Raw genomic sequence first — 17,592 nt, 5'->3', positions numbered from 1 at the left:
ACTAATAAAGCGCGTGCCTTTACCACACATAACATGTATATATGTATAGATATTTGCTGTAGTCCCATGATATGATATGATATGATGAACGTACGAGAAACGTACGTTTACCTTTAGTATAATATCACTCCGCCCTCCTGCAGTGTCACTTTCAATAGGAATAACAACATAATGGGCAGTTGACCATCATCAACACTTGATTTTATGAGACATAGTCATCTCTTACGACGCGATTCTTTTTAATATATACTATAATACACACCCATACATATATCACATAATTTAATAATACCATGTTTGTATATATATATAAGTTATAACTGGCGCCTATAACATATTTTCTTGTTAATTAAACCAAATCATTATTCTATCGCCGCAATATCAATAATAATATTATTTAATATGCTATAGTTTATGACTAATAATTAGAGCATAATATTAATAATAATAATAATAATAATAATAATAATAATAATAATAATAACAATAATTATATTTTTATATGTATATATTATACAAGTTTATCATTAACATACACATGTGCAATTAATATACTTATGAGCTGTCAGCATAAAAGGTTTTTGAAATATAGTTTTGCCCAACGACTTGATAATTAGTTTACTCCTCATTATCGTTTGTAGGACCTTGTGCATTATGGCGACAGGTATTCTGTGAGTAAAAAACAAAATATAAAAGCTTATGACTTTCAAAGGGTAACATTAGTAAAATTAATAAAATTAAAAACAAAAAAAATTATAAAAATAAAATAAAAGGAATTATGTATTATATACAAAATATAATTTAATATTTAGAAAAATAAAAAAAAATAGCCATGATTTATATAAAATAAACGTATATTTTTGATGTCCATAAAATAACGAAAAATCAACTAGAATCGACGAAAGCTTTATTTATAATATAAAAGACCGGACGATTGCACGGAAGCCATCTCTGTTAATCATCGTATAATTACCACTCTAATTATCAGATATAGAGATATACGGAGTCGACGGGATGCTGGAACGCGTTAAAAACAAGTTTTTTTTTTCTTTCTTCTTTAATTTCGTTTGATTAATCTCGAGAATAAAAGGGCGGAAAAAAATTAACAAAAAGTATTTTTTATATACAAGTAGTAGCTGTATTAGGGTGAAATACATATATACTTATACATATATGTATACTGATGAGTATACTCATATATATATATATATATATATATATATACATAGAAAAACGCGTGATGTGCTGAGGGTAGTTGAGGGCGTTACCCGACATTCCATGGTAAATTAACTTAGCAGCCGCGTGGATTTCGAGGCGGAACCTTTTTTTCGTCGGCGTCTTCGCCGCCAAATATTCATTTAAACAGGTAAATGCAATTTTGCCGTTTTACGTGATTGAGATAATGCCTCCCGATTAAACTTGGCTTTCTCTTTTCCTCTTACTCTTTTCAAGTATTATTTCTTCTCATTCTCATTTTTTTTTTCCGTAATATATTTTTTTGCGATATCCACCGATTTATCTCTATTCTTCCATTCTCTTATACTTGCACTTATACATGTTATATATGAACGAGACGGTAGCTAACGCATCATTACCAAAAAATCAAAACTGACTCCTTTGATGTACTATGAATAATATTTTGCAAAATTGATAATATTAAAAATATTTTACATTTTACAGGTATTTCTAAAAAATTAAATTAGATTGTTTGTTAGTTTGTATTTACAGTTAATCGAATTACAAATTTATAATCGACAGAGTGGAATCACTCATTATATATAATAATAATAATAATAATAATAATAATAATAATAATGATAATAATGATAAGAGTATAATTTAAAAAGTAAAAAAGGTGTATGGTGATACAATGAGAAAAGTGTCAGGAATAAACAAGTTCGTGCCACAAACTTACCACACTAATCATTCTTTCAGAGGGTCGTGGTGGTATAAGTACAAACCACAACATACCGGAGTCTACAATCCTAAACGATCAAACAAAAAAATAATAATAAAAATTCGAAACATCTGCACATGGATTATTATTAGAAATTAAAGTTCTACCATGTTAAACTGATACTGGTTTTTTATTTTTTTTTTTTTTTAATCAATCATAGAATCAAAATATAAATTTAAATAGTAAAAAAATGTTATGAAAAAAAATTTTTAAAATTGGATGTTAATGACAACTAAAGATCAAAGTACATTTTAATTTATAATATGCGATGAGTATTTATTGTCAAAGTATAAAAGACAAAAGCCGATAAAATATGTATAATAGACACTCAGATTTATATATAAATATTGAAATCACAACTTTTGGATTTTCCCACACGAGGTAATATAAGGTGCAAACCACAAGCAATATGCTGTAACCACATTACAAGCGGTAGCTGAATAATTTAACATACTCTCATCTCTGGATTAAATGAAAAATTATTTTTCTTTCCAATATATATTGTAGGCATACATTATTTAATGATTTGTACGATCAATGATACGATTTTGTTGACGATATGTTGTTATCTCATCATTAATATGGATCAAACTTAATCTAATATATTATCTGATGTGTATAATATACTTATATATTCATATAGTAGTTAGTAGATGGAGTTTTTAGAGTAATAGAGACGCGCGAGAATAAGAAGGGAAACGAGATTGTTACACGCGCAGGTGGACAAATTATCTCTGATTCTCTCGCCAAGGTCTTTTACCGACTATATTTATCTATATATACATATATACATATAGTTCTCATCCACATGCATTGATATATAATAGCGTGCAGAATATATAAATATATATATAGATTTTGTACGTTTGTGAATAAAGAGAGAGAAAGCACTCAACGAATAAACGGTTATGAGTGAAATAAAAGTGAATAAGAAGGAAAACATGATAGGTGAATACCGAAGGATACAGAGGATACGGAGGTAGCTCCGCGGTGTAAATGCAATCAAGGAGACCTCAATTAGACCGTCACGCTGTATGGTACATTCTTCATCTTCGACGGCGACGAGGCTCATCGTGTATACATATATATATATATATATATATAATATACTTCTTACTTAATTTCACTGTGTCTATTATATGATATCAACTTTTGATTTTATATATCGGACATTATATTCTCGGAATCCGATATACGCATATAATATAATTAATACAATATACTTTGAATGAAATAAATAGAATATTTATTAAAAAAAAATAAAAAAATAAAATTAATCTTAAACGTAATACCTAATAATCTGTCAACAATTTTATATGGCTATATAATTTTTTTTCAACTTTTAAATTAAAGTAATTAAATCTAAAAAAATAATAAATCACTGGTAAAATAATAATGATGTTAAAAATTTAACTTTACAGTATATTTTTGGCAACTTAAGTTTTTTATTAGTATGCGTATTATATATATATATATATATACATCAAAATGTAGCTGTAAGTTTTCTAATCATGATTTAAATTTAGCATAGTTTCTTTATTTAGCTTGGTCCTCAATCAAACTTTTATTATTATCTTACAAAAACAGTTATTTTTTTATAAATTGATAATCAAATATTAATATATTCAACAGTTATTATAGCTTCACACATATACTGTATGATGTTTGATGTTATTTTAAATGCAGAACTTATATGTTAGAGAAAAAATAATATTTATTTGCATCAAAAATGGCCTGTATTAAAAAGTTTATCACTAATTATATTATTTTTTATTTATACAATCAACTATATATATATTTATAATATATCAAAATTTTTAATTAAAAAAAAAAAAAAAAATTGAGTATTTCCTTTATTAAAACAATATTTTTAAATCGTTTAATATCGAGTAAGATAAGTTTTATACATTCAACCATTAAAAATTCAGGTTTTTATTTTAAAAAATGATTTAACATATACTAATACCGTGATATCATTATTACACTAATACATACATTATATAATAAGTAATAATGTATTTTATAATGTTTATAGGTTGATAAAAATACAATTATCTGTTTATAATGTATCCTTTTTTAGTATTATTGTTATTATTATTTTTAGCTAATTAAATCACCATTTTTTCTTAACATCTCTAAATGTAATTCAAATTCTCGTGCTTTCAATCTTAATGATGCAATACTATTAGTCCGTCTATCAATATCAGCTGGAATATTTTTAACAGTTTCGCTAGATAATGTAGATTCTGTAGGTAATCTCGTTTCTGTAATAGAAACAGGTGATTTTGTCGAAGATTGGGGTGGCAAACTTATCACTGATGACGTTGAAGGTATTATTGGTAATGTGGGTGAAGTTGATGCAGTTGGAGATGAAGCGGATATTTTTGAAGATGATGATGTTGGTGGCGGTGAAGATGATCCAGGTAATGGAATTTTTGGCTGTTGCGTGGCGGAAATATTTGCCAAAAGAGTTTGAAATGATGCGGCGGTTGCTGAATAAGATAATCCCGGCATATTTGGTGATGAAAGCATAGGTGGAGGTGGACGATGATAAGGATGACTGCTACCACTAACACCACTAACTCCACCGCCTCCACTACCTATTCCATAACTGGGACTGAGAATAGGCCCGGGTCCTAACGGTGTGTAGCGAAATCCCTCAAACGGTTTTCGCAGTGCAAATGTTCCTAGATGGGCAAAAGGATGTGGGAGCGTTGGAGTAACTACAGTCGATGATTGAATCGCGGTACCACTCAAATAAGGATTATATGGGTGACCTTGTGGTCCTACTTTTTCTTGTTTCCGCCACTTTGCACGCCGATTTTGAAACCAAACCTATAAGAAATACTATATAGATACTATTCTTTTCTATATTTTATCATTTTATATACACAAATATTATTTTAATATTTTTTTTTTTATTTTAAAATTAAAATACTTTTTTTTTTTTAAGACGATCAATAATTCTAAAATACGTCTATTTTTTTTTTTTTTTTTTTTATTTTTAACTACTTTAGACGATTTAGTGACATTTGGTACAGCAGCTTAAGAAAGAAAAAAAAAACAATAACTAAAAAAAGTAGTACGATTATTATACATATTAGATGTAATATAGTAAGCTAGATATCGTGACAGAGTGCAGTAATGCACGGAAGCTACTGTACATATATGTGTATATATATATATATTTGTTTTCCTTCACCAACATTATAACGTATCCAATCATCTTGACGAAGGACGCGTGCTCGCGCACCTGATGACGAAATCATTATTATAAATATATATATATATATTATAATGAAGAATTTTTTTACCATATTTAAGAAATTGGAAAAGTTAGAAATATTTATAATTTGATTTTATGACATGAAACGAAAGAATATATTCTTTTATAATAAATAATACTTGATTGTTGTTTCCATTATCGATTTTTGTATTCTCTTCTTGTATTTTAGTAATATGCTCTTATTATATTTGCAAGTTTTTATATAATAATAAGTTTTCCTCCAAAAAATCACATGATAAAATTATAAATGCTTAACGTTTCAATAAAAATAGAATTTCCAATAACATAATATATATTCCAAGTATTATGTTACTTCTGATCTGAATATATTTAAGAAATAAATTAAAAATTCTTATTCGTTAAATAAGTGTGATGATAAATCGATAAATTTGTGTGAAAGAAAATTACTAATATATAAGTGTAGGATCACCTATATAATCAAAACATAGAAAAGAGAGTGGATACGGAGCGTCTAGATTATATAGAAAAAGAAGTAGTGATTCCCTATGGAGAAAAGGATTGCCCCCCTCGGTAGGGAGCTAAACAATCTTTTGACTTAAAACAAAACGCGCCGACATGCTCTAGTGGAACCCGGCCGTTTCCACCTTAATTGCGGTACATTAATTACTATAGCCGTCGGCATTCAAGACTTATTATCCATTCGATTTGTACGCTCTTAGATCGCCCAAGTAAAACTGTCTGATCATTAATCCATCCAATCAATTTACATTTTTTACTACAATATATTTACTTGTGATGCGTTACATATTATATTTATTATTTAAATTGAACGATTTTGAGTACATTAAAATAATAATAATAATAATAATAATAATAATGCATATTTTCATTATTTCTTATTTATTTGTTTATTATATTGAATTAATATTTTGAGTTTTGGGATTAAATATGCGGAAATTAGTACTTTTTAGGCTTAACGAGAAATAATGTCAAAAAAAGTACAGATACAATACAGGTATAGATAAAAGTATAGGGAGAAAAATGTGACTCACGCGATATGTCGTGTTTCCGGGAATCGTCTTGGAACGATCATCATCAACTGCGCGCGCGTAGTTGCGGAAAAGAAGGGAATGAAGCTTGAAAGAGGGTGCCGCCGACAAACGACTCCTGGACATTCAGGTTTGGACCACACCGTAGTTGTAATTTTTTGTTTCTCCAATTTTTTTTTTTTTTTTCAAGTATTTCGGTATTTTATATAGTTCGAAAATTAAACAGAAGTTGTTGTTATTATTATTATTATTATTATTATTATTATTATTATTAACTAATTTTATTTTAAAGTTTAGACTTATTTTATAATAATATTGTTGTCAATAAATCCTAAAATTTTAATTTATTAACATTTTTAGCCGCATAGTTTTACACAGTAAAAAATATTATGTAAAATCAGCGTGATTTTTATTTTATAAATTGTCTACTAAATATTTGTGTTGAATTTTGGCATAAAGAATATGTTAAATTTTTAACACAATTTTTATGTTAAAATAGAGTGTATGTTGGAAAAAAAAAGTGTAAAGACGTTAACCGTTTTAAATGTGAATGGTAACCAAGATACAGGTTGATTGAAGATTACGTATTATACTCATACTTCGCCCTTATCCTACTTTTATAGATAGATATATATATATATATATATATATATATATCAAGATGTAATAATATCTTGAACTTCGATGAAAAAAATAATATAGATCAATTTTCAATTAAAACAAAATGTATTTTATAACAACACCTTTTCTATGTTGAAAGCAAATACCGTAAAAAAATTATTAGTTCATCATGCACTGGAACCTATATATATATATACATACATTTTGACATATAAAAGCCATTTTTGACGCAAATGCACAATATTTTTTACTGTATAATTTTTTATTATGATAAAATTGATTATAAATAATGATTACTCTAATGTTAATATTATATATTATTTATATGTTTACCTGTAATGTAACTTACTTGAATACGAGCTTCTGTAAGACCAATTTTTATAGCAAGTTCCTCTCTGAAATTAATAAATGAAATATGTAAATCAAATAATCCTTCTTGTAATTTTTTATGTACAGTATAAAAATTATAAATTTTGCAGTAATATCAGCGTGTTGTAAACGTGGCATATTGTGTAATTACATTATTTCTATTCACGAGTTGAGAGAAGGCTATAACCTCGATTCTTTAATACCTCAACTTTTTGTTTCATTTGCTAACTAACACCCAAAGCACGCGCGAGTGTCCTTCATTATAAGTGAGTATAATAATTTATTTTTTAATGAAACTTTGAATTTAATAATACATTAATATAATAATTTTTCTATAGAATAAATAACGAGTAAACGTATATGAAAACCATCATTGAAATTAATAAATAAATTATACTGATCTACATATATATGTATACGAGAACGTTTAAAAAAAAACTAAATTTTTTCTTTTATGGTGTCTAAAAATTGAAAGTACGCCTACAAATAAAAATTTTGCCCTAACCATCAGAGCTTTTAATATTTATATTGAGGCTTTCTCAATCCATTTTATTTATTTGTTATATTAATAACATGAGGAAATTTGTTTTTTATTTCTACAACTTTGAATGAGTCGGTCGCTAAAACTTTTGAATCATGATTTTGAAGGGAATTTTACGCTCAACAAAAAAAAGAACTTGATCAAAATTTCTTTAGATTACCCGTTCTCAAAATATCGGCGTTTATAAATAGTGCTGATTATGAATTTCAAACATTCCTTAAAAAATATCAAATTATCTCTTTTATTACTATTGCATGCATTTAGAAATTATTCAAATTTTGTCAACAGCACAGTATAAGAATCTTTTTCAACGATAAATTAAAAAAATTACTTGTAGTAAGCATCGATTTAAATATATATGCACTTGATTATTTTAGGTAACTTACAAATAACTATAAATATAACTCTCAATTTTGTATTTAAAAAAATAAAATAATAATAATAATAAAAATAAAATTAATAATAATAATAATAATAATAATGAAACAAAAGAAAACGTAGCCCTTTGTTTGTAGTAATTTTATTTTACGACCGGAAAGGTTTAACCAACTTCCCGAGAAATGTTCGGTTATATCCAGAGTAAAGTTTCGAGCATCCTTTTCAAAAGAAAATAAAAAAAAAGACTATGAAGATATAATGAAGAACTTCAAGGGCGTGCGGGGCGGTTGAACTTAATAACGATAATTGTTTCCGCGATCCCGAAAGCAAGAGTTTATGTGGCTCCGCTCTTTTATGTATCCTTTCTTTCATTAATTGCCAAATTTATTCAACGTTAAATTTTTTTCTTTTTAGATATTTTCTGCTTTAGCACACCTATGTCATATATTTTATACGGTTTCTTACATTTTTATATTATAAGTATGTGTTTCAATTATTTTTATTAAATATCTATATGTCCTTAAATTACTAAAATAACTTTTGTACGTAACATTTTACGGTGTATGGTATATGGGATAGCTATTACAAAGCACCTTCTTGTCCTTATATCTTAATTAGATCTTTAGAAAGTCTAACGTATTGTGGATCAAACGTCTTGATAGTTTGAGTGACGCCAGCAAAAATTGATGTATATATATATATATATATATATATATATATACATAACCAAAAATGTGGTTTTAGTTATTTCAAGCTTTAGCTAATTGCAATATTTTTAATTAAATAATATACATATAGTGGCTTGATAATGTAGACTATACATATATAGTAAATTTTTTACTCAGGCAACATACATACAATTATACAATGAAATAGTATGTATTATTACAAAAAGATTTAAACATACATTTATACATAAAACTAATCAAATATAAACCGGAATGGTCATAAAATCCAATTAGTCTGATGCTAAAAACTGCCCGTTGATCATTTATAAAACATCGAGAGAAAATACTGATTAACTTGTAGAGCTTATTATAGTGTTGTGATGTTGTTATTTATTATATTTATATTTTTTAATTATAGTCTATTCTATTATTACAACTTGAACATGAAACTCCAATATGCATTTTTCATGATACAATATCTACGACACTTGAAAAATGACTCTATATTTATCTAGAAAACAACTCTTATTTATCTGCTTTGTATTGAGAGGCAAATAATTTTTAAATTAATTATCAACAGATAGTTTTGCAGCAATAAAATTAATTATTGAAATGTTTGTCTACCTCGTAAAAACGTCAGGATAGTGAGTTCTAGAAAATGCCTTTTCCAGTTCTTCAAGTTGAAAACTTGTAAAAGTTGTTCTATATCTTCTTTGTTTTCTTTTAGGTGTAAAATCTTCAATATCAGCATCACTTTCTGGACTGGTAGGTGGTGCTGTACCAGCAACAGCAGTAACTGCGGTAATGGTTGTATTTGTATCAACAGTAGCAGTAACAGCATTACTACTAACAATAGTAGTAGTATCAGATGAACCTGTCTGAGGTGGATGAATATCTTCATCTTCCATTCGATTTTCATCTAAAATCAAAATAATCAATTAATTTTATGTGTATTTTATTATAAATATTATTTCAATTTATTGTATTACATGATTCATATTCAATAAGTTATATTTTAATAGGATTCCAAATATATAATGATATAGTAACAATAATCATATTAATTTTTATAAATTTTTATTTTCAGGGTATTGACATTCACTACTTATACAATTATCTGTATTATTTTTAGTATAATCTATTTAAAATTAAAAATATGTTTTAATATACATATATACATTTTTACGTTGCACAACGGAAAAATAACGTCCGCCCGTATAAGAACATGTGCAAACCGGAAACATTTTCTTTATCCTTGTCGCGTCAACTTTACTTGCTTTTATAACTCATTAAATATCATTTTACATGACTATTAATTACATATTACTCTAAAAAAAAAAAAAATAAATAAATAAAAATATCCTCAAATCGAGTTTACATATATTATAAATATAGCGGTTAATATTCAATTAGGGCCAATGAGATGACAATAGTTTTATTCAACGCAATTATTTTATATCCTATATATAATAAGTTTTTACCGGTACGATTAATATTTAGGATCCAGATGTACTAAATGTGCACAGGTGCCTAATCTCAGTAAAATAACATTCTCCTAGTTTTTATTTATCATTTTTATCCTAAGAGTTGTTTGCTTCATCATCGCCATGTGATTGAAATCATCGTATTCGTTGTTCTCAGAATAACAAACACTTTTCTTGCACCACACATTTTTTTTTTTTCATATGACGACGAAACGAGTTGACATCTAACAAAACAACAACCACCACCACCAACAACAACAACAACAACAACAATATATATCTATATATCATAATGGAATTTCTGGGCAATTCATCGTCGCTTAAATTCCTATGTCTAATCCATTTAACATAACCCTTCGCTGTCTTTCTTTGTTGTTTTACCGAAAGCGACGAATCAATTCCGTGTAAACACATTCGGGGTGGTCGAGTATACATGGTCCTATATGTACTATAGTGTGTGTTTTAATTTCAAGAATTAATCAACCACACAATAGTTTTTAATTACATACTATACTAGATAAGTGAATTGTTGTGAATGATTTGTGAATACAAAATATTTATCAAATTGAAAATTAACAGTTCTGGTAAAATAGTTAATAATATGAATATTTATTTTTACATAAAATTATTCATGAAAATGTAATTATTAATTCTCAAGTGATAGTTTTGCTCGTCTTATTCTTATTAATTTTATTATGATGACTCAAAGCAGAGCTATAATGCTAAATACTATCGCTATTATATCTGAATAAAATTATTTTATTTTTTTATTTGTCTGTGTAACTATCAATGAATTTGATTTCATTTTTATATTATTTTCTATGCATTATTAATATATTAAAGGTTTCTTTAATAATAAAAGTTGATGGAAGTAATATTTAAAAATATTGATTTAAATCGTTTTCTAATCTTTAAAAATATTAATTTTATTTGTATACTATGAGGATAAGAAATCATCATGTATAAATAATAAGTGGATGTATACTATATGTATAGACAATATTATCGTATAATAGCTCAAAGGTAGGGGTTGTCATTAACTGGGAGCTCAACCGAGATAACTACTACCTGCCACTGTATATAAAAGACTAATTTCCTTGTTCTTCGGTGAATTCATTTTAAAAAATAATAAAGGTGTAAAATACTGTAACAGTATTAAAGATAATTATAGCAAAAAAGTTTAATTTTAATTTTAATTTTAATTTTTATTATATATCTATATATATATATACTATAAGTGCAAATAGATTAAAATTTTGGACATTTCATTAAATATATTTATAATAAAAATCCTGACTGAATAGTAATTATGAATTATGACAATATATATTATGGTTTTTACTTTCCGTTTGAGATATATATGTATGCACTACACACAGTAAAAAATATTGTGTAAAATCAATACAATTTGTGTGTTAAATACGGTCGACACAGAGTTCGTGTTGAAATTCAACAAAGTCATACACTTTATGTTATTTTAAAACCGACCGTATTTAACACAAATACACAATATTTTTTACTGTACAATTTACTTTAAATATAATAATGTGACATCATTAAAACTTGAAGAAATGAATTATCTATTAGCAGCACTGATTGATGATCTGAATTATTATATATTGTTATTAGTGTGAATTACAATATTCTCAGTTGAATAATGCTATTATTATTATTATCATCATCAATATATTTCAAAATTATGCAATAGAATACAGATATTATAATAAATATTATATACACCTACCTAATTTAAAAGTCATTAGATAAATATATCGAGTTTTTCAACTCTGTGTTTTATATAATTCACATAAGTTTTTATAACTCTTCATGATATATAAGCCGACGGTGGGTAAAACAATAAAATCCGATGATAAATATAAATTTTGTTTATAGTTATCCTTTCGATAAACTGTGTTCAACTAGAGGATGAGATAGCTTATCATATTTTTAATAACATATATTATGCGTATAAATTTATATATATATATATATATATAACTCACGTTACCAAATTAAATATATGCGATTAAACGTGGATATGTATATATTTCAATTATATTAAATTCAATAATATAGTTTAAAAATGTAACTAATGTTAACTGTAAATTGGAGTCTTTTTCGATGTAAAAGAATATCTATTGTTAATTATCAAAATATAGACATTCTAAAAAATTTTCTATATATTATTAATTTTTATACACAAAGACAAACTGTGAAAAAATAATATATTACAAAATAACTCTTGTATGATATTAAAACAACACAAATAATTATGAAAATATTATTTTGATAAAAAAAACACATAACATATATGAAACACAGTATAATAAACTTTCCAGACCGCGTATTTTTTACGACTGCGCGGGTAGAGTAACTTGCCGCGTCTGCGTTTTAAAAGCCCGATATTGCTTGTCCATGTCGGATGAAACCTACTGCGGTGGTATTCTCCCTACTACGTTGGCCTGATACGGAGTTACCTCTTTTCTCTCTATATACTTGCTATTGCACGATGAGGTTATTGTTAACTCCTTCGTGTGAGTAAAACACAACTTTGTGTACCGCCCAACCAACTTTGATACAGCCAATCGTGTATATTATGTCTTTGATAAATCTCCTCCCATAACTGTATAAACATACGTTGAGAATTTACCTAAAAATTACATAAAAATATATATTTATCATGTATCGTTACATGAGATTTGTGTATGAAATTGTTTTACTGCAGACTTTGGAAGATACTCGATAAATAACAAAAATTTTGTAAAAATTCATGTACTTTTGTCGTTATATAGAAATGTGTGTGAGTAAAATTTCATCGTACAATTATATGATAATAAAATGAGTTAATTAATTAACTCGCGTAACACGGCGTTTAAAAGGGTTTCATAGAGATTTAAATCTTATTAGCTTTTGGAGTTAATCGGTTCATCCGTTTTAAAGATACTAAAACAATGAAAAGTGAACAAAAAAATAATTTTAATTTTTTTTTTAGCTACCTCAAATTCTTCGACCAGTTAATGAAAGACGTTTTAGATAAATTAACTGTGATTAAAAGTTTACGTTGAATTCCATTGAGGAAATCTAAATCTAAAGTAATTAGAAAATAATGCACCAAAAAAAATGTTGCTTTGAAATAGTTCTCAGATTTTTATATTCGGAGAATAACTAAAAGGTGAATTTTCGAACGTTTTACTTTTAAAAATAGCGAAAACTTCAAAGTTGGTCTATAAAGATTCAATTGTTCCTTGTTTAGATTTTATTCTATAAATATTCGAAATGATTGAGAAATCTAGTTATTAGGAAAAAAATTTATATGTAGTTTCAATCTTAAAACTAAATATAATATACAAATACTACATAAACATGACGAACGTATATGCTTTGAGGACATTAAAGACAACATCTATTTTGTTATCGTCTAACGCATTATAACACTCGATTGTATATTCTTTTTAAAGCCGTTTTTTGTTAATAACATATTAATAACAATGATTTTACGAATATAAATAAATAAATAAAATTTCCAATATTAATGTTAAACTTGAAAGTATATATACGATTTAAGCGTAATTCAAACGTAATTCCTAAAATGTTTGAATAAGGTAAAACTTCTATAAATTCAAAATAAAATTTTTTTTTATCACGATTAAGACTAAAACTGAAGTTAAAAAAAAACTAATGAAATATTTGATAGTAAAAATTGGTACATGTATATCTGGATATCTGAACCCAATTCTCTGTGGTTTCGTCTTCTGGCTTTGAGAATATATATATATATATATATATTTATTATATAGAATACTTTATTTTGTTTTTCATGATCATTCTCTCCACCCACATCCGCAAATTCAAACACTTAAGTATACTCGGCCGCTATGGTCATTGTTGGTTTATCGATATTATCGATAATTTGACAATCAACCATAGTTTCACTGGAGACCGAGAAGTGCTATTTATGCACACCGCGCGGCTATTACGACTACATAGTTTTATTTTATTTAACTTTACAAAATTGCCCTCACTTTTTCGTTCGCTTGAAACTGTTATTTATATATGTGATTTTTTTAACCTCTGCTTGTAACAGGAATAACATCTTGTATTTATTTTATTTTATAGAAGATGAGAAATGTGCAAATAATATAATCTAAATGTTTATATTTTCATTAAAAGTTCTAACATTTGTTGCAACTCATTTCTTATTGAGTGATATTATTTTCATTACAATTAATTCTACAATTTATTGCAGTGATTTAAGAATTTCTTAAATGATTATATAGGTATTACATAGACAGATGTTAAGCATGAAAAATTGATAAAAATCACAATAATCTACGTATTTGTATTTTTAAATGTATGCATTGTAAGTAATTAGACGTTTCCTAGCGTTGTGGTTAACTAGAGTATGAGAAATTATATTCTTTAACCGGAAATAGACAAGGAAAAATGAATTGTATAGTACATAAATACACATATTTTTTTTTTTTTCGTAAATATTCAATTAAATTTCAGTCTTTGCCAAATAAAATTAATTATTCACATCACAAAATTACAGTATATATGATAATTATGCTTATAAGCAATCTTACATAATTAGTTTAATAATAAAACCAAAAAAGATGATTATCAATCAGCCATAGAGTGTTTGTATTTGCAATTAGTAATTAGCAATTACTTGTTTTTGAATGGAAATACTTTCAGTATATATACGCAGAGTCGGCGATCAGCTGTCACGAACCGACGGAGCGATTAATGATCCAATTGGCTAATATCATCGTCACGCAACAGTGTATAATATTAAACATAGGGCGTTGTTTACAATGATAATATTGTAATTTTATATAGTGTAATAATTTATTATATTGGTTAATTATAAGTTATATGAATAAAATTAGCAAATACGTATATTATTTCTATATATATCTGTATAGAGAAGAGAATACTCTACAGATATAAACTAGTTATAATAATTGATCTATCAAGCTAGATCGAAATATAACTTTAAAAAGATAATTGGTATACATTGTTATTTTGTGTGTGACGATAGTGAGTGACGATAGTTATTAGATAAATTAATCATCAAAATCAACAATTATACTGCCATCTAATGATATTATTGTATATTGATAAAAAAAAATCTTATATACATAATACATTACATTATACTTATAACAAGACTTTTAAATAAAAGTGTTAATTACAATTAAAAAAGGAAAAATAAATGTATTTTTGAGAATTGAAAGAGTGCTTACAGTGAGCGCTTAATAAAACACAATTAGTGAATCGTTTGGGTCAACCAATCAGTGCAAGATAGCACGTATAAAACCCCTGTTGCTGTCTAGATTATTTATTACCTTATGTAACCACATATTATTGGTAGCAGGATCATCATATACGATCTTTTTTATTGATTTTTATTATTTCAACTTCAATCTTAAGATTGGAAATTTATTTTTTCTCAAGTCAAAAATTTAAGTATATATTTTGAGATTCATTGTATCAGTAAATTTAATTTAATAATATCAATTAAAATCTTAAAAGAAAGATGTATGTTAATAAATCCTCGTAATTGGATCGTATTATGGTACTTGAAATAAAATTTTCATGGTAAATTTTTTATAGTTAAAAAATTAATCTAGAAGTATTAGATAAGAATTTAATAAGTATTTAAAATAAAATTTTATTCGAAACTGGTAGGTGCCAAGTGACCGATAAGACTATATGTAGAGAATTTTTAATAATATTATATACATAATACTATATTTAAAAATGAGACCATTGATTTGACGTAATAAATATATTGTAAAATTTACAAGGGATAAGACAGTAAATATTAAATGATAATTGAGTTAGCTTATTTTAGAATATAATAAATGCAATTAACAAAAAAAAATGTTGATAGTAATATCAAACCTTGATAATGAAGTTTAATATTTATTGAATGTTGATTATCGATTGGTGTTTGAGCTGTTGAATTATGTCTGGTTTCAACATCTACAATGCTACGGATACTAAATACACTTTTTGCAATCCGATGAGTCATTTTATTAGTAATTGTTGTAATCGACACTGGTAAAACTACCGGTTGGTTATTCCGATTAGAGGTTGATGTTGTGCTCAGGTCCATTTTGTAAGTAAAGTTTAAAGGTGAAATTGGAAAATTATATGGCACGGGAGACTAAAATAAATGTTGTTTAATAGTGTTTTGCTTGCGCACGACTAACACGATTGGCAAAAACTGAGTCCAACGAGGTTCAGAAACCATTTATCTGAAGAATACACTTTTACGTGAGCAGCATGTACATATATATATAAATATATATATATATATGCAACAGCTATATATATATATATATATATATCCTATATATACATACACATATAAGTATGGATGTGTATATTTGAAGAGTAGTGGGAAGTAAATAAAAAGCTAAAACATTAAGTACCGCCTTTATTCACTGAACAAAATGGTGGAAATTAAGTAACGCCCCAAAAGTGATAGACGTATTGACATTGACACACTAATAAAAAAATTGATTTAACTCAAAAGCAAAACTCTTAAACCAAGAATTCCATTTTGGAGCGATTTTCTCCACTTTTTTTACAAGAATCACTGTCGAACCATACATTAAACGAATTCCAATGGTAATATTCAAGAAATTACTGATTACTTTGAATGAATTGCGTTTGGATAAAAAATCGACGATTTTCCAGGTGAGGGTACTATCGTAAAATATTCAAAACGACTTAATTTTTTGAAGAACATTATTTTAAGTAATTTTTTCACAAAAATCACTAAGGTAAAAGCCCCAATAGATGATCACGTACCAGTATATGATCACTCCATGTATTTGTATATCTATATTCACAAATATAGGTATACAAATACATGGAGTCATCATATACTGGTACATGATCATCTATTGGGGCTTTTACCTTATATAAACATGGCTTGCACGAATTCTGATGGTTATACTCAAGGAATTACTAATTACTTTGGATTTATTGCGTGTGGACCAAAAATCGACGATTTTCCAGGTGAGGGTGCTATCGTAAAGTATTCAAATCGAGTTTATTCTTTAAAGAACATCATTTTAAGTAAGTTCTTTAAAGAATTCACGATATAAACATGGCTTACACGAATTCTGATGGTTATATTCGAGGAATTACCGATTACTTTGGTTTAATTGCCTTTAGACTGAAAATGGACGATTTTACAGGTAAGGGTACTATCGTAAAGTATTCAAATCAACTTAATTTTTCAAACAACATTATTTTTAG

General features: G+C 26.5%; 1 protein-coding gene across 3 annotated transcripts; it reads right to left on the bottom strand.

Moving 5' to 3' along the window:
• Window positions 1–3,982: 3,982 nt before the first annotated feature.
• LOC123263291 (homeobox protein aristaless) lies at window positions 3,983–16,548 on the bottom strand. 3 transcript variants are annotated; one of them, XM_044725920.1, is made up of 5 exons: window positions 12,318–12,336; window positions 12,059–12,233; window positions 9,455–9,749; window positions 7,224–7,269; window positions 3,988–4,792 (listed from the first exon to the last, which is right to left on the bottom strand). In XM_044725920.1, the coding sequence occupies exons 2-5, from the start codon at window positions 12,072–12,074 to the stop codon at window positions 4,058–4,060; spliced, it is 1,092 nt and encodes a 363-aa protein (XP_044581855.1). In that variant the 5' UTR covers window positions 12,075–12,233; window positions 12,318–12,336; the 3' UTR covers window positions 3,988–4,057. The 3 variants fall into 3 exon arrangements, with proteins under 3 accessions (XP_044581853.1, XP_044581855.1, XP_044581854.1); XM_044725918.1 differs by lacking the exons at window positions 12,059–12,233; window positions 12,318–12,336 and adding an exon at window positions 16,225–16,548 and having other exon boundaries at window positions 3,983–4,792; XM_044725919.1 differs by lacking the exon at window positions 12,318–12,336 and having other exon boundaries at window positions 12,059–12,302.
• Between the last annotated feature and the right edge of the window lie 1,044 nt (window positions 16,549–17,592).

The sequence above is a fragment of the Cotesia glomerata genome, linkage group LG4 (genome assembly GCF_020080835.1).
Source record: "Cotesia glomerata isolate CgM1 linkage group LG4, MPM_Cglom_v2.3, whole genome shotgun sequence".
NCBI classification, from domain to species: Eukaryota; Metazoa; Arthropoda; class Insecta; order Hymenoptera; family Braconidae; genus Cotesia; species Cotesia glomerata.
The sequence above is the reverse complement of the archived record's forward strand: the minus strand, read 5'-3'. Positions and strand labels throughout refer to the sequence as shown.

What these genes read in the sequence shown, in the direction of transcription:
- LOC123263291 (XM_044725918.1), bottom strand. Translation starts at nt 16,438, where the DNA reads ATGGACCTGAGCACAACATCAACCTCTAATCGGAATAACCAACCGGTA. An exon ending in TATTAAACTTCATTATCAAG is followed by an intron (nt 9,750 to 16,224) that starts GTTTGATATTAC and finishes TTTTGATTTTAG; the next exon opens with ATGAAAATCGAATGGAAGAT. An exon ending in TTACAGAAGCTCGTATTCAA is followed by an intron (nt 4,793 to 7,223) that starts GTAAGTTACATT and finishes TATTTCTTATAG; the next exon opens with GTTTGGTTTCAAAATCGGCG.